This window comes from Anomalospiza imberbis, chromosome 3 (genome assembly GCF_031753505.1).
Source record: "Anomalospiza imberbis isolate Cuckoo-Finch-1a 21T00152 chromosome 3, ASM3175350v1, whole genome shotgun sequence".
Classification (NCBI taxonomy): domain Eukaryota; kingdom Metazoa; phylum Chordata; class Aves; order Passeriformes; family Viduidae; genus Anomalospiza; species Anomalospiza imberbis.
The window spans coordinates 25,074,145-25,096,935 of NC_089683.1; the positions used below are offsets into that span (position 1 = coordinate 25,074,145).

The 22,791-nt window shown below is 36.7% G+C and overlaps 1 protein-coding gene across 1 annotated transcript in view; it reads right to left on the reverse strand.

Moving 5' to 3' along the window:
• The window catches only part of COL21A1 (collagen type XXI alpha 1 chain), a 92,920-nt gene that overhangs the window by 18,220 nt on the left and 51,909 nt on the right, over positions 1-22,791 (reverse strand). The window contains exons 14-19 of the mRNA XM_068183716.1: positions 22,202-22,255; positions 19,993-20,046; positions 19,861-19,914; positions 17,270-17,323; positions 1,979-2,023; positions 1,585-1,638 (exon numbers count right to left, since the gene is read on the reverse strand). Coding sequence (XP_068039817.1) covers positions 1,585-1,638; positions 1,979-2,023; positions 17,270-17,323; positions 19,861-19,914; positions 19,993-20,046; positions 22,202-22,255 — 315 coding nt within the window. The remainder of the gene's footprint in view (positions 1-1,584; positions 1,639-1,978; positions 2,024-17,269; positions 17,324-19,860; positions 19,915-19,992; positions 20,047-22,201; positions 22,256-22,791) is intronic.

Consider the following 22,791-nt stretch of genomic DNA (forward strand, 5'->3'; position numbering starts at 1 on the left):
AGAGGAGAGGAGAGGAGAGGAGAGGAGAGGAGAGGAGAGGAGAGGAGAGGAGAGGAGAGGAGAGGAGAGGAGAGGAGAGGAGAGGAGAGGAGAGGAGAGGAGAGGAGAGGAGAGGAGAGGAGAGGAGAGGAGAGGAGAGGAGAGGAGAGGAGAGGAGAGGAGAGGAGAGGAGAGGAGAGGAGAGGAGAGGAGAGGAGAGGAGAGGAGAGGAGAGGAGAGGAGAGGAGAGGAGAGGAGAGGAGAGGAGAGGAGAGGAGAGGAGAGGAGAGGAGAGGAGAGGAGAGGAGAGGAGAGGAGAGGAGAGGAGAGGAGAGGAGAGGAGAGGAGAGGAGAGGAGAGGAGAGGAGAGGAGAGGAGAGGAGAGGAGAGGAGAGGAGAGGAGAGGAGAGGAGAGGAGAGGAGAGGAGAGGAGAGGAGAGGAGAGGAGAGGAGAGGAGAGGAGAGGAGAGGAGAGGAGAGGAGAGGAGAGGAGAGGAGAGGAGAGGAGAGGAGAGGAGAGGAGAGGAGAGGAGAGGAGAGGAGAGGAGAGGAGAGGAGAGGAGAGATACTATGAGGAATACTCCAGCACACCAGTATATAAATGATGTTTAGGTTAGTAGTTCATACCCAGATGGCTCATTTGGCATGCAGTGACATGCAATCACATGTAATCGCACATACCAAGATGGTCAAACATATGTGTTGCTAACCTCCATCCAAACAAGGATTCTCTTCAGAACAGGAATACTGCAGTGGGATGTAAGCCCAAGTAATTTTGGTTTCAGGTTTGACCTTACGCACTCTAGAAGATGGTAACCTTAGCTAGGATGTTAAAGAGATTCATCAAGAAAGACAGGATTAAAAGGTCCATATTGAGATCCTTGGCATCCTCTTCCTTCAAGGTTCCTGTCATCCAACCAAGTGAGGCACAAGCTACCACAACAGCCCTGCAGTCACTGAAAGTGGGAAAGAATAGTCCCTGCAAAGATTATTCCTGTCTTCCAAGGAAAGGTAGGTACTATGATGGTCTTAACAGTGTAACAGTACTGATGATTGAGAAATTAATATCAAAACCCTTTTAGAGAACCACCGAGTAGTCTGTATTTGTCCTTGAAGATATAAATATGTACTACTTCTACTTTTAACACTACAAAGGGACATCAGAACGCCCTTTGTCTATCAAAATGGATGAAATCCAGCCTCACTACTGTATGTCAAGGAGAAGTTCACTGATGAAGATTTTCATAGGGAAAGACCTCAAAAAACAATGGGAGAGATAAATCATGAGACAGACAAGTTATTAAACTGAAAAATACAATCTCTTAACAACCATCAGAATTCAAGAACTCACCTCTTGTCAAAATATCCAGAAGCTTAAAGTAATGGCAAGGGTAACAGAAAAAAAAACAGTTCTCAGCTTTCAGCCAGAATTTTCATGCTGCAAATATGTCATTGAGCTAAGAACTCACATTTGTCGTAGCCTTGTCTTTCCAACCTGCAAATGCTAGTTTGCTCCTGTATTTGCCATTGCATGTTTTTTTATGACAAGCATAGAATAGCAACAGCACAATTATTTGTTCATAATAACACAATTTTGAAACTTACAGTATCTCCTGGTGACCCTTTTGCTCCTGGTTGACCTGGCAGTCCAATTTCACCCTGTATTTTTTACATAAAGAGAAAAATTCTATGGCTAATGTATGTATACTTAACATTTTTTATAATTCTTTAACTATGCAGATTTCATTAGTTAATACTGTTTCTCAATGTATTAGGAAATTAGCATGGCTCCTTTTAAACTATTCACTCCTTCTGGAGTAGTTGAAGTAAAACCAAGTAAGAGATTTTTAAACATGACATGAATTGTCTCCATTCTTTTGCAGCATGATTTGATGTCATAAATCCCTACTATGAAAACTCTTCTCTAAGCCTGAGCCCTTAGTTTGGAATGGGTATATATATTATAGGTTTTAACTGTGTTGTGTACAACTAATAGTACCTTTTGTCCTTTTGCTCCTTGATTTCCAGGAATTCCAGGAATTCCCTGAGAAGAAAAAAGAAAACCTTTTAAATGTAGGAAATAATTTCACCTGAATGTTTTTTGCATTTGCCTAAATGATTTGGGTTCAAAATATGGGCAGGGACAAAGAAAACAAAACAGAAGATAAAACAACAAAACAAAACAAACAACAACAAAAATACAAAAATAGAAAACCCCATAAGACCAACAACAAAAAAACTCAAGAATAACAAAATACCTCAAAGCACCAAAAACACATAGGAGAAAGAGTTTCAGCTGGAAACATGCAGACAACTCTGGGGATACAGTGAAACAATAATGTTCAATTGTTCCCCACTGCTTTTGTTGCAATAGTCCATGTCTAGTGCTCAGCAGGCTCATATGCTCTTGCTTGCCCCAAAACCCTGACTGACACACGGAAAGGAACCATTTTACATTATGTGTAAGATTTCCCACATAAGGTAAAGCAAAAGCCCTGGTCAATGGGACCATCAGCATGACATGTCATATTATCTAAAATACAGTGACTTTAAAGAGACAGATATAGTTTTCCTTGCTGTATACTAGCTTCCACATTCATAAATACTTGAAGCACTCTGCCATTTCCTCAGCATCATTGCTCATTCAGCTCTACAGTATATCTCACATTTTTCTAACAGTGATCATTTAATCAAATGTGATTCAGGTTAAAAGAGAACTCTGCATATGCTTAATGCAGAAGTCTACATTCAGTTAGTCTATTTTTCCCTCAAGTTAAAACTATTCAAATTTTTTGGACAGACAATGTTCGTACTTGTACCAGAACTAATCTGCAGTTAAGAATTTGGCTTACAGACTTCACATTTAATCTAATATTGAAAAGAACATGTTGCAGTGAAGACACGAGGACTGTTCTAGACACCACTGAAACAAATGTATTCTATGGGAACAAAATAACATGAATGTAACAACTATAACCTAATAGTTTCCATATGAATTACATCTGAGCAAAAGATAGTCCCATTGTTTTGCAGTTTACACCCGCTTTTAGTAAAAAATGACCCTGCAAAGTAGAAACAGTTCATTGGTCAATGGCATGTGAGGTAACAATTACATCCAGATCATTTTACAAATCATCAAAAATCCAATGTATCTATCATTAAAGGAAGAGATCAAATAATGCAATAAAAAGAACTTGAAAATAATGCCTCATACTGAGACTTCCACTCACATTATGTTATATAACTCTTCTTAACTTTTGTCCAAAACCTTCTTAGATCTTTTTCACAAATAAAGAGATGGGAAGTAGGGCATGTTTGTCACCACACTGAAGAATTTCCAGACCCATCTGTCAGTTCTCAATATAATTATTTAATATAATTATAATATTTAATAATTTAGGGTTTTTTTCTGTAGCTGTAAAATATAAAACCAAATTACGAGTGTCTACCTGTAATATAAACAAGAATTTAATATATGCTGAAAAACATCCCACTAGGCAGCAACCTTCTTGTCCTGAATGTACCACAGACTTCCAGTTACATTTCTGTGCAACTTGGAGGGCTCAGTTCCACACACTTATCCAACACAACAAATGATTTACCATGATAAGAGCATGCCTAGAAGAAATGCAATGTCCTGCTGAGCTGTGTTGATCTTTCTTGGTTAAAATAAATTGCTGGTACACAACATTTAATTTTATATAAGTGACAAAGAAAGATGAAACTCCAAGAACAACAATTGTAAAACAAAGTCATATTTCTTTTCTTTCCCCCCTCCTTTTTTATCCCTTTCTGACTGATTCTTCACTACTGAGGTATGTGGAAATGAGACCCTTAAGTGAGTGAGAGCTGGTCTAAACCCTTAAAATTCTCTTATGGTTCATTAACATTCACTCAGCTAAGAATGAATATATCACTTATGCCGATTTGAGTGATTTCCAGAGTACATGGGGTGGAGATTTTCAGTTACTCTTCATATGTAGACTGGCACAAAAGGAGAAGTGGCTAATTTGGTCATAAAGAATGACTATTTCCCAGGAGTTATTTTTCTGTCTAGCTTCTATGGTTAAGTAATTATAAGGACTAATTTCTGTATGATCAGCTCCAGAATACCTAAAAAATTAAAATTGGTTGTTTTGTGATTATCTGTCCCAATCTATTACTTCAATTTACATAGATAATATCGGTTATGCCAATTAGAATTATTTGCACTTTCTCAGAAGACAAGTTTAAAAGGTAGTTTAGATATCAAGAGTTTCTTACCTAACTTCTAAGACAAAAGCCAAATCAAGCTTTGGAAATGTGTCTTGTTCCCAAACAGAGATTTCATTCACAATACAAATCCTTAGAATATGAGCATCGTATTTTTTTTTTTTAGTTACACAGACATTATGAATAGGAAATTATATTTAATAAGATGACGTAACACTAGATAAGCTGTCAAAGAAACCTTACTTTAATTATCAAAAAATGCATTCTAACTTTAAAATATGAGGCAAAGCAATTAGTTTTACTCTACTTGTAAGAAAAAAAATTTATTTTTTTGAAGAGTATATTGCAACTAAAATTATCACAAATGCCTGTGTTTAATCAAAATTTAATATGAAACACATTCATCATGCAATTTTTCTGCCACTAAGGGAAAAACAATGTTTGGAACTGCTACAAATGGGAAAATGGCCACCCACTGGGAGTAATAGAATCAATGCTGTGGAATAGTTCATGATTCACTGGCCTATAGAAAAAAAAACCCTGCCTTTGGGGATGTCTTTTGCAAAGCTATTGAGCATATTTTGTTCATATAAAATATAAAAAGGAGTTGTAATTCTAAAGTTTCTTTTTCCATGCCTTTCCAGAAAATGCATGTTAAATGGTTCGTATATATCACATATGCAGTTATAATAGCAATAGAAAGTCGCAGTACATTTCTAGCCAGATTATCTAAAAATCAAACCATCTACTGTGCTTTACTGATTTCTGTCCTTGTGTGAGTTGGAGAGTTTCTATACTTTGAATCAGTTAATTCGTTCCTCTTTTTCTTTTACATCAAACTTCATGAAAGGCTTATTCAGTATTTCTTCATATTTAAAAATTAAGTTAATCGCAAGTACTGCCTCAGTTCTTTCAGCATCATCAATCTGACTTCACCAATTACCTTCACTTCATACCAATGCCTTCCTTCTTTATTTGAAATTTTCCCTTAAATTGGAAGTCTTCCCTTACCTCATAAAAGCCTGTAATATTATTCATTATTTTAGCCTTTATCAGCAAGTACTATAATCATATGAAATGTAAAGCCAGCAAGATGGTCTAGCAAATCTAATTCCTTGGTTCAAAGTCATGTTTATTCTAAAAATTCCCAACTGCAGTTTTATCACACACAGCTGAGTTTGTGCCTAAAAACTAATGTCATCGTGCACCTGTCTGGCAGCTAAGATTTTTTGAGAGTGGGTAAGGACTGCTGCCCTTATTCTTTACTCAGCCTCTGTTGCTTGTTTAATTATTTATCTTCCACCCTGTCTCACCTATGTGTACCTAGAAGCCTGTCAGCATTCTAAGGTCTGGTTAGGCCTGGGGAGGCTTTGCAGGGTAACCCCAGGACCTAAAGTGATACTTGAATGCCATGTAGATAATTGAAATAATCTCTAGTGTCACTGATGGTGCTGTGGGATAGCAGATCTACCCTTTGAAAAAGATGTCACTCTGCTCTAAAAAACTCTGTCGTGCCTGCCAGCTGCTGCAGTTGTCCTCATACAGCTCCAATGGCTCTTGGTGGCCATGCCCAGGCAGCCAAATCCCACACACCTCGATATGAATTTCTATCTCAGTATCACAGTGTAAAATGAAGCTCATCTCAGTATGCAACCAAATCCCTGGATGCAGACTTCCTCAGCTGCAGACTGTACAGCTGGGACTTCAGAACACTCAAAAGCATTAATTTGTTTCTGTTGTGATGAGGAACCTCAATTATGATAGTTATAAAATTCTGTATAAATATTCTATTTTATTCCAATTTCAACAATTTAAATAAATCTTCCATTCTTTGATAATATCTGGCAGATAGAATGGATTTAACTATAATAGAATGGAACTGTAAGAGGAAAATGTTTTCTCAATCCCTGGAAAAATTTTCCTTGTAGTTTTCATTAATCATGAGGTGTCAATTTTTGTTTTGGATTATATTAAACAGATGGACTTTCTTCCATGCAACCCCACAAAAAATCCTTTAAGGAAATTGCCTGGGGCCTCATATACAGTTTAACTAGATGTAAGCATTTTTACTTAAGACACAAGCTACGTTTCTCAAAATAGTTCCTGCTTTTAGTAGCTAGTACAAGGATTATTTGCATCTTCCTTATGGTTAATTTAATACTTGCAAACAGCAGAAGAAACCATGAAGATCTTTTTAAAGAACAAAACAAAACTTATTTTAGTCTTAAAGTGAGCATATATTAGCTTATTTTTATTCTTTGTTTTCTGCTGCTGTCTTTATTATTCCACATTTCTTCAGTGCCTAGTAGGACAGGATACCCTATTATGGAAAGTAGGAATTTCTAGGCTATAGGTAACATATCCATAATCATAAAATTTTATCTCTTCTCTGGAAGATGCGAAATTACAAAGTATTTCCAAAAGTTATTTTTTATGAGCAAACTGCTTTGCAGTCAATTCCCGAGGTAGACGTAGAGAACTTTACTATACTTGTCTTTATTATCTTATTTTCTTCTGATAAAGATGGTTTTTTTTCTAGAATATATGACTTCTCTAATTCATGATTCAATCAAATGGTTCATTCCACTCTGAAAAATCTGCAATTCTGAGATGACCCTAAAGGGTCTTACATAAATTACAGCAATAGAACAAGATACAGAAAAGATATCTATCCGTATGTTCCCATGATCCCTTTAAACACCTGGAAAACTCAATTCTTTATGCATTACTGATCCTTATTTGAAAAAGCCTACTTGATGATACATGAGAGATTTACTGGAGACATGCAAAAATGTACAAGCCAACCCATAATTTGGATGAAAGTACAACAATCGAAACACTTTTTAAAGGATTATAGCAAATCCTTGATAATCCTAATAGAATAAAAGAGACAAATCAAATTTGGATAATGTATAAAATTGGAAAAGAAATTCAATGAAGCAGAATCTGCTACTACTGAGTAGTTGCAATTGATGAAAGAAAAAAAAAAGGGCTACATAGAAAGAAGCATTCCCATAGACATAATGACTATCCACAAGACCAGCACAGCAGCTTTAAATTAAGTTCAGGAAAGGAAAAAGCATTACCAAGGTCTTTGCAGTTATAAGACTGCAGTTTTCAAATACTTTTTTGGCAAATCAGTTATTAGCAATAAAATACACATGTTAAATGTGGAACAGAGTGACCCCTATTGCATTGCCAACACCACGGACCTTGGAAAACTATAATCCAAAAGCTGGAAATACTAACAGAAAATGAAAACTATATATATCTTGTCACAGGCTGAAACTGGTGTTACTCTTGTTTCTTGTAAGGAACTCTCGAAAGAATCAGACTTGCCAAATCTTCATGGAACCAAATGTGGGCAGACAAAATTGAATTCCCAGCCTGGCAAGTGACACCACGATGCCCTCTCTCTGCCTATGGTGCTAGCGTCAGCCTTAGAGATTGTGATAACCAACATCCCATCTGTCAGAAATCCTACAAACTTCTAAATGTTGACAAACTGACCCATGTTTGACACTTAAACATACTGATACTCAAGCAGTTACAAGTCTTCAAAATGCTTTAAAATTTCTCCACCACTTAAATTATGGGGGAAAACTTATGGGGGTTACAACACTTGAGCACCTTACACACACAAGACAGGGCAGGCTGAGGCCAGCAAAGCCTCCCCAAAGGGCACTGACTGCTGCTCTGCTCCTTACACCCACCACATAACCAGAGTTCTGTCCTCACAGGTCACACTGATGCAGATGGACCAAGTTTTCAGCCACAAGTCTTTCCCATAGTAAGGAACCACTCAGTTAAATTAGCAGTGAGTTTAACAACAAATCATGCTTTTTTTTTTTTTTCTTTTTTTTAATTTTTAAATATGGTGGATTCTGCGAAACTGGTCACAGAACGCAGCAAAAGAAAACAGTAAAACTGTGTTCCAAAAGGGATTGTAAAATTCCTACAGAATTGGTTCATTGCTGGCTATTAAGGATGGGCCAGACTGCATTTTGGCTAAGAAAGTCCCAAAGCTCTGACAGAGAGTATTTGGCAGTAAATAACAGGTGAAAATAAAATAATTTTCTATATGTTCCTATCCATTCCCAGAGAAAAAGTTCTGTGATAATTCCTTTAGTCTAAGTCTGTTTGGCAGCTGTTATCTGTTTAAGAAATAGCTAAGAAAAATTGGAACAAAGGCTGGGACAAAACCCTTCCAGAGCACAAAGAAAGAAAATCTCACCTTGACTCACTCAGCAATCATTAAGGCTAAATTTAATTACTAAAACTAACTACTAAAGGAAAAAATATTTTGCACAATAAGAGGCAAAGGTTTCTTCTTAAAATGGTTTAATAATATTAGCAGAAAGAGTAGTTAAATCTTGCAAGTGGATTTAAATTCACTCTTATTAAAGATCATGGTGTTTTGTTTTGCTTTGTTTTGTTTTGTTATGGATCAGAAGCCAGACTGTATTCTGACAAGATTTTCCATAGCTTCAATTTACAATAATTTCAGTATGGAAAGATTTAAAAAAATGAAACATTTACTGTGCCACATTTCCCCAATTTTTGTAGCTCTATATTTACTTGAGTGTCTGAGATTTGAGTATCAGCTTCTCAATTCCACATTTAAAGCTGTCTGTGGACAGGAATAATGCACTGGTATTGATCAAGAAGGTCACAAAGAAGAAACACAAGTAACTAATTACTTTGACAGCCCAACTACCACTTGAACATAAAACTAACAAAGCAGCCCTGCTACAAGTTGTTTGTTTATTTTTTCTCTTGTGTATTTTCTGCAGGGCTTCATTAAAGCAACTTTTATTAATCCAAATATCTAAACTAAGACAGTCAAAACAAAAATCACCCCTTCTATTTGATAGACGTATTTAATGATGAGTTGAATGCAAACATCGGTTTCACTGTAGAAAAAATCATATCAAAGAAATAGACTAAGTATAGACTCATATTTGACTATATGAGGTGAAATTAAAACCATTCTGGGTAATTCTCAGAATGGAGGCTGTAGATTTGACGCCAGATACAGCACTTAGAGCTAAACGCAGCTAGAGTGCTTTGAAGCACCACCCTGACCACAGTTCTCAAGGAGGCTGTAATTCAGACCTTCTGAGGACTCAGGTACAACAATTTTTTTCTCTGGCTTCTCCCATGTTGAAGAAGGATGACTAGCTAGAAAACTGGCTACACTGTTATTACTCTGAAGTTGGATCAGAGGAAGGAAAGTCAATCATCCCTCTGGTAAACCTCTTTCTATTTGTGGTTAAGTAACTTACCATAAACATATTGTGAAGCACAGAAAAGAACAGCAATGTGCAAATGAAATCAACGGAAATAATAAATATTTATGTCTGCTACATTCTGAGTGTCTTCTTCATTCATACTCTGTGTTTGGTTTCTAAGTATAGCAATCAGCTGGGGGAAGTTTCTGCTTGGTCTTCAGAGTCACTGGAAATTCCAACAGATATTTACCTAAGTCATAAAATGTTAAAAAGAAAATTGCATGGCAAGAATTAAAGGAGATGTTGTTCTTTAAAGATTAATCATCACATGTGAAACAATGATTACTGGAAGTATCAACATCAACTTTCCTGGCACTAACAGGTCAGATGCCAGCCCAATAAACAATATATACCACTCCAAACATTCTCTTCAAGCCTTTTCTCTTCAGAAAAGCCTTTCTTAGCTGAATGAAATTAGCACGCGTGTTCAGGAATGCTCTAAATATTACTAATGACATCAGGTGGATCCAAAAGAATGCAAATGAGTCCTTCTTTAAATATCACATCAAAGGAAGTGAATGTTGAGCACTTCAGGTATACTTATTTTATTCCATTGTACCCTTTAACTGCCAAGATCTTTACTAGTTATTTTTAGCAGGTTGAAATAACCAGTTATAGGTGCACACACACACACACACACACACACACACGTAATATTGCTTTAATTATTTAATTTAAGCCAAACCAACAACCCCACTTTTAACTGATACTTGAGAATAAAGAAATTTCTGATAAAGAACACAGGATCAATTTACAGTTGTGTGGATTTGTCCATTCAACTTTTCAAAAATCTACATTTGATCAAGTCCAGTGACTTTTTAGAATGTCTTTTTCTCAGTCCAAGAAATAGTATGTTAAGTAATATACTTGAAATGTATCAGTACATCATTTGCTCAAAGTAACAAAAACAATTCATCAGAAATGTTTTTGAATGATAATCTGTTGTAGTTAACTGATGTTTTCCTACTTAAAACACATTGTCATACTGCACGTTTATCATGTTAAAATGCCAAAGAAACAATTTCTGTAGGAAAACCCACTGCAATATTAATACAAAGAAAATATAATTCCTGGTACTGAGAAAAAAGGTAGTGATGTTTGTAAGCATGTGCATATCACAGTCTCTGCAATTTCCTAATGCACAAGCATTAAAATAGGCATACATTTATTTGTATTTTTGGGGAATATTACCATGAGAGAGTATATTGGATGTGTAATGAATACATCCATACCACCAAATTGATTCACTCTTAGTTTCAACCCAGATCCCTAAACCCCCTCTAAGCCAACCTGAAAACATTATAGCTAAATGCTCAAGATACATATCATCTCCTTAGGGGGAAAAAACACAGGTGGAGCAACATGTGCCTTACTCTAGACAGAATAAGCTTATACCAAAGCACTTCATCTGGCAATTAAAGCTCACTTTCTAGTACAGATAATCAAGATGAATAATATCGAGCCTAAAGTCTCTATGTGAAAATTTCCAAAAATACCCCAAATTAATGCATAGAAGAAATTGGACTCTTCAAAAGAGCCTGTGGGTTTGTGTATAAACAGGTCTAGCTCATTGGAATCACTCATGGAATACAAATAAATCATCACTACCACTAATTTTGCGCTTGGAAGTCAATTACTGCCCTCTTTAACAAACCTGCACCTTCAAGTGCTCGCTGCAGGACAATTCTTTCAGAATCATACTGTTTTAATACTCTTTTTCAGTTTATAAAATACTAACAAATTATTACGAGATATTTTAACAAAATGATAAGCACCTGTTAGAACATAGCTCATCAAGTCAGTAGAAAGATTTTAAATTGCTACAACACACTTGCCATAGGTACTTCTATTTCTGTGTTCACAAAACATCAGCAATAGAGGAGGAATGCCAGCATCTAACCTGTATCAGCATATGAATCACTAAAAATGTGCCAGCCATAAAAATGTCACCATAGCATGCGAGCAGAAAACAGAGTACTCTGAGCACCATTTACAACTACTTAAAGCACATGACATTCATGTCCACAACGGGTTTACAACTAGAGCTCCTTTCATATTTCCTTACAAATTTTAATAATTTCCCTTCGTTAACACTGCATTTATAAAACAGTCTTAAATAAATGATAGTAGGGCATGCCACCTTTTCTCTACATCACTTTCCAAAATTATCAAATGTAAAATGACATTAGGTGAAAAAAATAATAAAAAATACTTTCCCAAGACTCTGTAGACAAAAGGACAAGAAATATAACTATAGCAAATTAATATACTAATGTAATTGCACTGTGTGAGGAAATAAATTTAAAAGTTAGAAATCATGATGATCAGGCAGAAAGCATGAATAAGTTCGGAGAGAACTGTTAGCTTTACAACTTAGAAAAGCAGGCATTATTTTCCAAGCTGCATTAAATTAGTGGGTCCACGTTTATTACAGCATTTATTGTGGCCCCAGTCCAGGCTGAATTCAATGGGAATCTTTCCACTGACTTCAATACACTTTGGATTAGCAACTATCCTGTCATGTTTTGTATCATCTTTGTCAACTGGGAATAATAAAGTAACTCAGATTAGCCTGCCTGAAGTTCTAGAAGTCCTTTAATTACCTGTTTCATTACAATTCTCATATTTATCTTCTTAACAGCAATTAAGTCTTCTGTAATTATAGTATAGAATTAATTTAGTTAAAATAATTTGTCAGTCAGAATAAAGATAACTTAGGTTGGAAATAAAGTTTGCTCAAAATAAATACAACTACCTAGAATTTATACTTGACAGAAAAACCTGCATTCAGTCTAAAAAACATGTTTGAGTTTACAGCACTATGTAATTAACATAATCGTGCGGTCAAAGCTGTCATCTCCCCTTTTCTCAAGTGAGAACAAAACTAACATCTGTTATGTAGCTCAAGCACTCAGAAAGTCATCAGCAAGACTCTGCCCTGTCTACGTCAAAAATTTAGATATTAGAAGAAGGAATAAAAAAACAATACCAAAAAGTACATTCAACTAACCAAACCTAGTTGTAAAGAAATAATGATGCATGCCACATGCCTACAAAAATCAACACTTTCAGCTGTTTACAAATAAAAAAATCATCTCACCCAACTAACAATTTTTTTTTATTTACAGGTAAAAGTCAGAATTTTAAAAAATAAATAGGTGTTCTTTTGAGAGCCACAAAATTTGCAGAGAAAATTCTAGTCTTTAGATCCCTTATGGCTGTAATGCTGACACCTTTGAAACACAGGCAACCAGAGCTCAAGTCCTACTATCAAGGCATCTCAGAGTAGTAGAAAAGCATGTATATCAGATCAGAAACCATAAATTTTTATAGACTCACACCAACCACTTTGTTGAGTATCCTGATCACTTTTCTCTTAAAAAGTGAAAGGAAAAAAATTCTTCTTTATAGACTATTTACAAAGAGAGTGCTATTTTATAGCAGGACCTAATTTAAGGTGATATAAAATCTGACGGAGTATTTAGAACTCTATGAAATATTTCCACAAGTAATAAATTCACACAACACATGATCTCTTGAGCACTGGAAATACAACAGGATATTTATGCTTTAACCTATGAAGAGATTAAAAGTAGAAATTCAATAATCAGACTAGGTGGATAAAAAATAACCATTTCAGAAAGGAATTTTTTCACAAGGCCTACTAAGCAGATATACAATAGAGGTTTTAGGTTAGCTTTTACCCTAAGTAGTTAATAACTCAGTATGTAAATGCAAATACAAGACACAAATGTTGAGTACCTAAAATTGGTACAAATCTACATAACATCAACGTCAGGAGCATCAAAAAAAACACTACATGACAGAGAGGAAAATAATAGTAACGAAAAAAAACCCCACACTTTTTCTGCATTCTATTATATTACCAAGTAAGGTTTGTTCTTTCCTTTATTCCTGTTTCTATCAATCTCAGCATAGCTATTAAATGCAGTAGAATTACATTAACTTTGTATTTGCTTTCCAAACATACAGGGTATCTGGCCATACCAGTTTGTTACCAGGATTTCTGCATTATGAAGACAATACAACTTATGTTGTATCTTGTAGCATATCTTAAAACATATTTCAAAAAGAATTCTGCTACCATTGCCTAGCATAAAACACCCTTTTTTTCAGAGAATGCATTGATCTGTATCTGGCATTCCTGATGCAGTTATGAAAGATCAATAGACAAACCAGGAGTGTAGGTATAACAGTGGGAGTCAGGTCAGAAGCTGAAAGTCATGTTGTGCTGCTATTGCTGGCACAAATGAGGCCACATCTGAGATCTTGAGATGTGACCTAAATATTGAGACAAAACTCTACCATTTTAAGTGTTTGCAGATGTATTTCTGAAAAATATGAGTTCTGGAGCATAAACACGAGCAGTTGCAAATGCTCAGACATATTACTTGTGGCAGGAGAGCATATGCTAGGCCCAGAAGAGTGCTATAAATGTCCTGCCAGCTTTACCCACAAGCACTCACGTCAGAGTTCTCATCTGCATAATTGCAAACACAAGGAGTTTCCACTGAAACCCAATTCTGAAAAACCCTACCTATGTTAAAAAGCACAGTCAGGCTGGAATTAAGCTCAAATAAATCTTGATTTATTCTATAGACATTTGGTCCCTAAAAACAATGTATTTATCAAAACAGCCTGTCACCAGTAAGATAGATGACTAGCCATTGAACTAAAGTGACAGCATGGCCCGGTTTTGTGACCAGGAAAATGAGTTTGATTACTACCTTTACCAAATCCTAAATTATTCTGTCCATACTGTCACATGCCGTTCTACATAGTGGGTAGAACTGGGATAGACTGGTTAACTGAAGTTCCAAATAATATTATTGAGAGAAATCAAGCATATATATTTAAATTATTTACTTATCTTTACAACCTACTTTTTCTGTTTGTAACTTTGGGGATTAGTAAGAGTAATAATATACCAGAAAGTATTCTGTCCAAAAAATAACCACACATCTCAAAGGCTGGAGGCAATGGGAGGGAGTTCAGTTCACCTGTGTTCTCCATTCTAGACAGTTGCTCCTTAGAGGTCTCAACATGCATTCATTTCACAACCATGTTATTTTTATTTGCTAAAGCAAGAGGGATCATAAGATGACTATTTTTTAAATCATCAACTTAACAAATTAAGCCATGTCTAACACTAATGTGGGTAAATGAAAGAAATAAAGACTGCCTGCATGTCTTTTTGTGTGGGTGGGGTAGCCACACAATCTGCTGAGCTGTCCCAGGGCCACAGCTGCATGTGCCTGGTTAATGATAAAGTCATCCAGCTTCAACTGTATCATCCAAGGCTTGTCTTGTGCTTAGGCAGTCTATTTGGCTGTGCCAGGGATGGCACAGCACAGTTCAACCCCTCTCTTCTACACCAGTGCCCTAACTATAAGGGTGTCCCACCAGAGAATTTTACACTGAATTCCACAGAAGGGGAGCTTAGAGGAGGTGCTTACACATTATATTTCAAATACACACTGGGGGAACAACAGAAACAACACAAGCAGTAAGTTGCACAAGATATCAACTCACAGCACCTAAAATCCAGCTCACTTTCCAACAGGTGAAAGCCAATTACCCTCTACTTGTATAGAGGAGCCTATATATCTCACAGCTGAGGATAGCTTTCATTTTCCACAACCCAAACACACATTGATGTCGTACTACACATTTTCACCTCAACATCTCTGCACTGAACTGCAGAAATGCTGCTTTTTGCTCCTCCTCCAGGCCCTAAATAGATGGGAGCACTGTGTTGGTCATGCAGGATGGTGCTATATCAGCAATACAGGCAGATAGACAGGGATGACTCAGTGTCTTACATTCCCTAATGGTGACCTTGAGGCAATTTCAGGGTCAGCACATAGCCTTCATACTCTTCAGAACCTCCACTGATTATAAATGAAGGATACAATGCAATTTAGCTTGCTCTATTGGGATTGTTTAAATTTTTTATAATTGTTTATATTTTGGAAGTCTCCCTCTATAGTATTTTGTGGTGATTTTAAAAGACTTCTTAGTACTTTTAATGTCTTAAATCTACCACTTCATTTCCGTTTAAAGCAAAATTTTGGGACTTTATTGATGAGTTTACATTGTTTAAAATAACTGCTTAAAATGTTATATTGTGAATGCTATATTATATATATAACTTATATTAACTTTAAACCAAAATACATTTCAGTAGTAGATACAGTTCATACTTAACAAATGCCATCACATTAGAAAGACAGCTGTTAAAGTATTAAATATTTAGTTTTCTATAGGTCAGAAATGCCCTTTTCCTTCAATTTCTTAGATTATTTTTTTTTAAAAATCACAATGATCAACTAACATTTCTTTTGTAAAAATGACAAGAGACAAACCAAGGCAAGGGACAATAACAGAACTCACTTTTATCTCAACACATTTGTTAAGGTGTACCAACTTACAATAAACCAAAATCCCTTCAGTTGTATTTTATGATATTTAATTAACATTCAGTCTTTCTTACATATGGAAACACCATAGACTGTAAAAGGTTAAAACACTTCACAGTTATTTGGGCCAGAAAAAGAGGAAGAAATAAAGCTAAGGGAGGAATTATGTGTGTTTTTCACTTAAGCCAGACAAGTGGGAAGAAAGAGTCTTGGGCATGATTTCTCAGTGTTTTGCAGTCTACTCAAAATGTTTGAGAAGGTTTTGGTGAATATATAAAAAAAATTAAATGAAAAATTTTCAGATTTTTTCAGCTATAAGTGTTATTTCCAACTCCTCATTATCAAAACTTTCTATCATATTTCAGATCCTGTAATTCAGACTGCCTCCCATTACATTCAGTACCACAAAATTTCTGACTGTATAAAGCTGTATCTCTTTATCTCACAATTCTAAATGTAATTCAGAAGGCAATTCATCTGTAAGGCAGTGCTCCACCAACTGAGCTCTGTTTACTGCTCTTGGCTTGCAGAAGAATTGCTGATGATTTGATGACAGCTGGCTGTCTCTCAGCACTCAAAGCTGCTATCTTGGCTCCTCTGCTTCAAGCAGTCTGCTGGCCTGGAAGGAAACAAGGAGGAACAAAGGAGGACAACGAGGAAACAAGGAAGGACAAAGCCTGGCTATCAGATTTTAAGGGGAGGTAAAATGAGCTGCCCAAATCCCAGCAGAGGAAGAATGTTTTTGCAAAGAAGCAAAGAAAAATGAAGCAGCACAGTCCTCAGCTAAGCAAGAAGTACAGAGATGCAGATAATATGGTGTAAGAAGATGCAAGGATGTAAAAGGCCAGTAAAATGGGGCAAAGGAAAGGCAGTGGTACATAGTGAAAAAATAAACTTTAAAAGTGTGATTAACAAGTATATGCAAGAAGACACTAATAATTTCTACTACCATGTAGTAGCAATGAGAGTCAAACCCATGCAGAATCTTTCCTCAAGTAAGTAATTATTAATATCTAACAACATGAACAGGACAGAAGCCAATAATGAGACAATTTTATACCATATATATATATCTCAGTATATACAACAGCAACATGGTGAAGAACCCTTTCTTTTAAGGCATCTTTGACTTTAAGGCCTTGTTCATTGCTTTTAATTAAATCAAATTTAAAGATGAACAGCAGAAAATAAACAAGCATTTTTTAAAAAATAGACATATCAACCAATTCAAATCAACATAAATTAAACATGAAGTATAATAGATATTAGCTAAAAAAAAAAAAAGACAAAACCCAACAAAGCTAACAAATCAGTACAGAAGGATATGTCAGGAGTTTAATCACTTACAGGCTCTCCTCTATGTCCTTCTAGGCCTGGAGATCCAGGCTGCCCAACTTCTCCCTTAAAAAAAAAAAAAAAAACTTAAGAAAACAACCTTATTTGCATAATAAAAATAATTCTTCTAAATAGTCAATAATATTTTTAATCTAAGCAAAATCTGAAAGCAATACACATTGAGACTTCACCAAACAAACAACTCTTAACAGTTTAATACAAAGCAAGAAGTGTCATCAATCCAATATGCCCTCATGTTGTGTCTCACAGCTGTCAAACATCTTGCAAAAAGAGACGAGAGAAGATTTTCTGTTCACTCAGAACAGCAATTTCTGGTAGAAAAAATGCATAAAACAATAACAGACTGTTACTGTCTAATTGTTAGTAAAAATAATAGTATGAAAAAATATTTCAAAGTACTTCAGAATACAGCAATACAAAAAGTGATCAAATATTCATCAAAGTATGTATGATACTGAAGGATTCTGAAAATCTGAATAATTCCAGAAATAAAAGCAGATAAATAAGGCAAATATATAGATATAGATGTAGATAGATACACACACACACACACATATATAAAATAATCTGGCACTAATTAACTTAAAATTTTAAGAGCTGGACTTCAAGTAACAATAGGTAGCATCTGGGTTTCCAGCCATGTTTTTTCCACATTCTTTCCCAAAATGAATATTGTAAAAAACCAGGAAAGCTCCAACAGAAATTTCCTTCAAAGACAGCCTGTTTTTTACTGTTCTGAATTTGATTACAGACCCAGAATGAAGCAATGTTTTATAGCAAGCAGATGTTGAAGTCAGGCTAACAAAATGTTTGAATGAAAAATATGGCTTCTATTAACTATTGTATTATAAAATTAATAAAACCTAATGAGGACATCATATTTTTGGTACTACAATAAGGAAAATAGACCAGAAAATGTCTTTCAGTTTAAATGTACACACATTCACACAATATACTGAATTCTCTGTATATTGCTTACAAGCATAAAACATATGAAAGTACTCTCCAAATTCATGCTTTAGCAACACAACGCTTCACTCTAAATTGCCACCAGTGACAGTTAAAATTTTATATTAATGTTAACTGTGACTGTTACCTTCCATGTTATCAAATACCAGAGAAGAAAAAAAATCTAAGTTTTTTTCCTACATTCTGAAGTACCAGAGAAGGAATTTCTCCTCCAACTTAGCAATGATATCTGTGTATGTGTGTACATACACACACACACACACACATATATATATAAAATAAGAGAGGATTCATTTGAAATAAATTCCTGGAGGTAACCAAGCTCATATCACAGATAATAGAAGTCTAGTCTGGACAATTGATGGAGGATTGATTCAGCTGACCAGCCACCAGGAGTTGAATTCCACTGCTCACACACAGAAATTTGGTAATATCCAAGATACCCAATGGTATCTTGTGTACTCTCACTCCTGAAAGGCACTGGCTTTCCACAGGAGTTATGTCACATTTTTCAGCTCCCTGAGGATGTTTTAGACACTAATGCATTTCAAATGCACCAGGGGCTTCTTATGTGCACAACTAAATTGATGCCTACAAGTCTGCCTTCTCTGAGCTGAATTACTCTCCAGACTCCACTGGCATTACCCTGGATCCACCTCATTGACAGCTGCTGCCTGGAAGGTTTTAGGTCTCTCACAGGTCTTGTGTCATATGTCCCTGCTGCAGTAGATGTCACAGACATGCCAGCTGCATCCCCAACTCCACTAGACAAACATGGTCACAAAACAGAAGATCCAGATCTCCAAATACAGCAATATAAACTTAAAATTCAAAGTGCACTCAGATTTTTGCATTTTTGGAGCTTGAAGTAACATTAATCTTGAGCAGTCCTAAATAATTTCATTATTATTAAAAAAAAACCTTACAGGAACAGAGCTGCTGTTGAACTTTTTAGATCAATTCAGTTGAGCATTTACAATCACATATTATTAAAATCTTTTCCCTGTGAACTTTTAACTGATACTACTGAAGTCTATTGTTTCACAAATTAGAACAGTGCAAGCAACAACTTGTCAAGCAAAACATCCAGTAAGCTCAGAAATTGCAATATATTATAGAAATACCACATCCCATTGCCTTTTTTACAGTAGACACATACTTAGTTGACTTGAAAAACTGTTCTACGTTAAATACAAACAGCACTGCACATTGAAGAGAATAAAAACGCGTTCAAAAATATTAATCCAATACTAAAGGTACTTTCCCCTAACTTTCCTGCAGCTCCCTTCAAAAGCAATTATATTCTCCAGTGTATACTTGTATATAAATCTCTTTAAAAGAATCACAGGATTAGAGAAACGCAAAAGTATAAGGGAGATAAAGTATAAACAATCACTAGTGATCACTAATACACTCTTAATAAAAGCTTTTCCTTTACTCAAGGAACAATTGAAAACAATGAAATCTGCTCACTGCTGTAGTAATCTTCCACATCTCCCAGTAACATTATTTTGATTTCCAGTAATACTCCACAGAATAAAGTCAGTATGTTTACACCACGAACAATGCTATTGAAGACTTTTATAAAGATATTAATATCCATTTCTACATACCTTGAAGCCAGGACTGCCTGGTAATCCATCTTTCCCATTTCTGCCAGGGTCTCCCTGTGGCAACATTTAACAGTAATCAGCAGGTGAATTAACAAGCAAAAGCTAACTACAAATTGTCTTCAGAAAACTTACAGATCGCCCAGGCAGTCCTGGAAACCCTGTATCACCCTTCTCTCCTTTTGAACCCTGAGAAAAACAGCAAGTGGAAAGTAAGTTGTGCTCAATGTTTATGCTGCAAATTCAATAGATTTAACCAAATATTTTGAAAAATTACAGAAGATTTATTTCTTTCTTAACTCAGGTAGTTGTCAATTAATAACTACAACCCCATTACATAAACAAAAATATGCTTCAAACTACAGAAATGCTAACACAGACCCTATTTCAAATTGCTTAAAACTCTAGACAAAACACATGAAAAAATATAAGGCCAGTTGAAAATATAGCCGTTAACACTGGATGGCCAAACTATACTCTCTGCTTTATATAAATTACAGATTAAGACATCTCTCTTTCCATCTGCTATCAGCTTCACTCCTTTTCATGTGCTTTTCTCCCTCCCCTAACTCCTCTCCCTCTCTCTTGTTTGGTTATATGTACATCTGTATTAAAAAACATAGACTTCTTTGCAATACAATTATTATGTATGCCCTGTATATGGTGTATTACACCATAGACACATTTATAAAAAATACATGCATTTTGTTCCATGTGAAAATGAATTACACCAATCCACTAACAGAATGAAAAGGTTCTCAAAATATCCAAATAAGCAGAGCGTGAGTTTGACATTACTAAATGTAAATATATCCAGTAAAAGCACTGAACATTTTTTCGAGCTGTAAATAAAGAATTACATTTTCTGTGAATATGCATGTTATAAAAATATTAATTATGTTGTCTGGGGTTCCCATGCCCAGGATCCCAATGGCAATGTGGGCGCTCCTTGAGGGGAGGCCGGGGCTGCCCCAGCTGGACACAGCTGGTTTCAGCCAGACCCAGCCGGCTCCAGCCGGATCCAACCGCCCCCCGCAGGGCGCGGCTGAGCCACGGCTGGGGAGGGAGTGGGGAAGTGTTCAACAAGGGACACAAACGTGACACCAACTAAATAAGGAAAGAGGAGAAAAGTGGCAACTCTGCAGACTCCAAGAAGAGGGTGCTGGAGCAGAGATTCCCCTGTAGCCTTTGGAGGGGCCATAGTGGAGCTGTGGTAGCCAAGGTGCAGCCCATGGAGAATCCGTGCAAGGCCAGGTTTGCCCTGAAGGCCTATGGCCCGTGGGAAGGAGCTGCCCTGGAGCAGGGGAGGAGGGTGAGGGGACGAGCAGGGAGAAGCTGTTAAAGACCACCCTTGTTGCATCCCAGGTAGGTTCAGTTAGGGGTTTAATAAATGTTAGTTAGATCAGTTCTATGTACCCCTATTTTCCCCTTAAAATGGTTCACTCCAGGCTGTCTGCTACAGGAGCTTACATATGTCAATCTTGTAACCACTCCCTTCTTCCTGATGGAAAGTTCTGTATCAATCACCCCACCTCTGTAATCCCATTTGTCCCGGAATGCTGTACACACCCCTGTTATGTTCCCACAGGATGCCGTGTTCCATGTCACTCCCCTGTTGTCTGTCCCCATTGGGTGAGGGGGGCTTCTGCCCCTGTTGGCCCGCCCCCTATTTAATCCCCGGTTCCCTGTGTCCCAATGCCATTTTGCCCATGCGGGCTCAGGAACAGCTGCATTGTCCACCGCTGCAGCCATGTGAGAATAAAGAGTTCTCAGCCACGTGGGCAGACTGCGCCTTCTCTCACCCTTTGTCTTGCCTCAGCGTCTGGCTACAGGCACAGCAGACCCACGCAGAGGCTCAGCCCTAGAGCTCCGCACACACACGGCGGCCCCGGTCTCCGCTGAGAGCAGCGTGCCAGCCGGACACCCCCACTGCCCGGGACCAGGGTAAAGAAAAACCGAACGCCGCAAGCACACCCTACCCTGCTCCCTATTTCCTATCCCATAAAGGAGGGAAGTTGAGCCTGGGAAAAGGCAGGGTGGACAAGAAGGGGGTTTAGTTCTTTGGTTTTTGGTTTTTTTTCCTCATTATCCAGACTTATTTTAATTGCCACTAAATTAAATTAATTTTCCCCAAGTAGCCACTGCTTTGCCTGTGACAGTAACTGGCAGGTGATCTCTCTTATCTGGACCATCAAGCTTTTCCATCTTATTTTCTCCTTCGTACTGTTGAGAAGGGAGATTGAGAGAGAAGCCTGGGGTTTGCACCAAGCAGCCAGTATAGGTGACCCCATCACAGATACCAATAGTATTTTGCTTTAACTTATGCTTTTACAAGGTCACTTGCCTTTTTCCCGTATATTCCTGGCACTCCTTGATCTCCTTTAGGACCTCTTTCTCCCTAGACAAAATGTATGTGAGCAATTTTTAAAATAGAAGTAGTTACATAAAGATATATATATATATATATATTTATATTAAGTATACATGTATAGCAGACACAAAGAAGGCAAAGAGCTCTATGTAAACCCAAGACTTAAATGCAAATCCTGAATTTTCCCAGCTTTCCTAGAGGAGAAGGCCAGAATGTCCAACACTGATGGTGAGACAATCCACAGCTTGTAGGCTTAAGTCTTCTACTTTCTATAGAAGACACTTTGTGCTTCTCATTGCTTCAGTATAGGCAAGAATCTAAGTGAAAATTCAGCTCCTTGGAAAGGGCAGGACTTTTCTGAAGACCTTATTTGAAGGGTTAAAAGCATGAATTTGGAAAAGCTAAGAGGTAAATTCTGTTGAGTACTAACATAGATGAGTAAAAACTGTGGGGAAAATTGTTTTGGGGAGCACACACATGAACTAAACTCACTGTGATAGGTCAGAGCTGTTCTTTAAAATGCTGTCACTCAAGTAGAATAACAAGAAAATCATATAATTGCT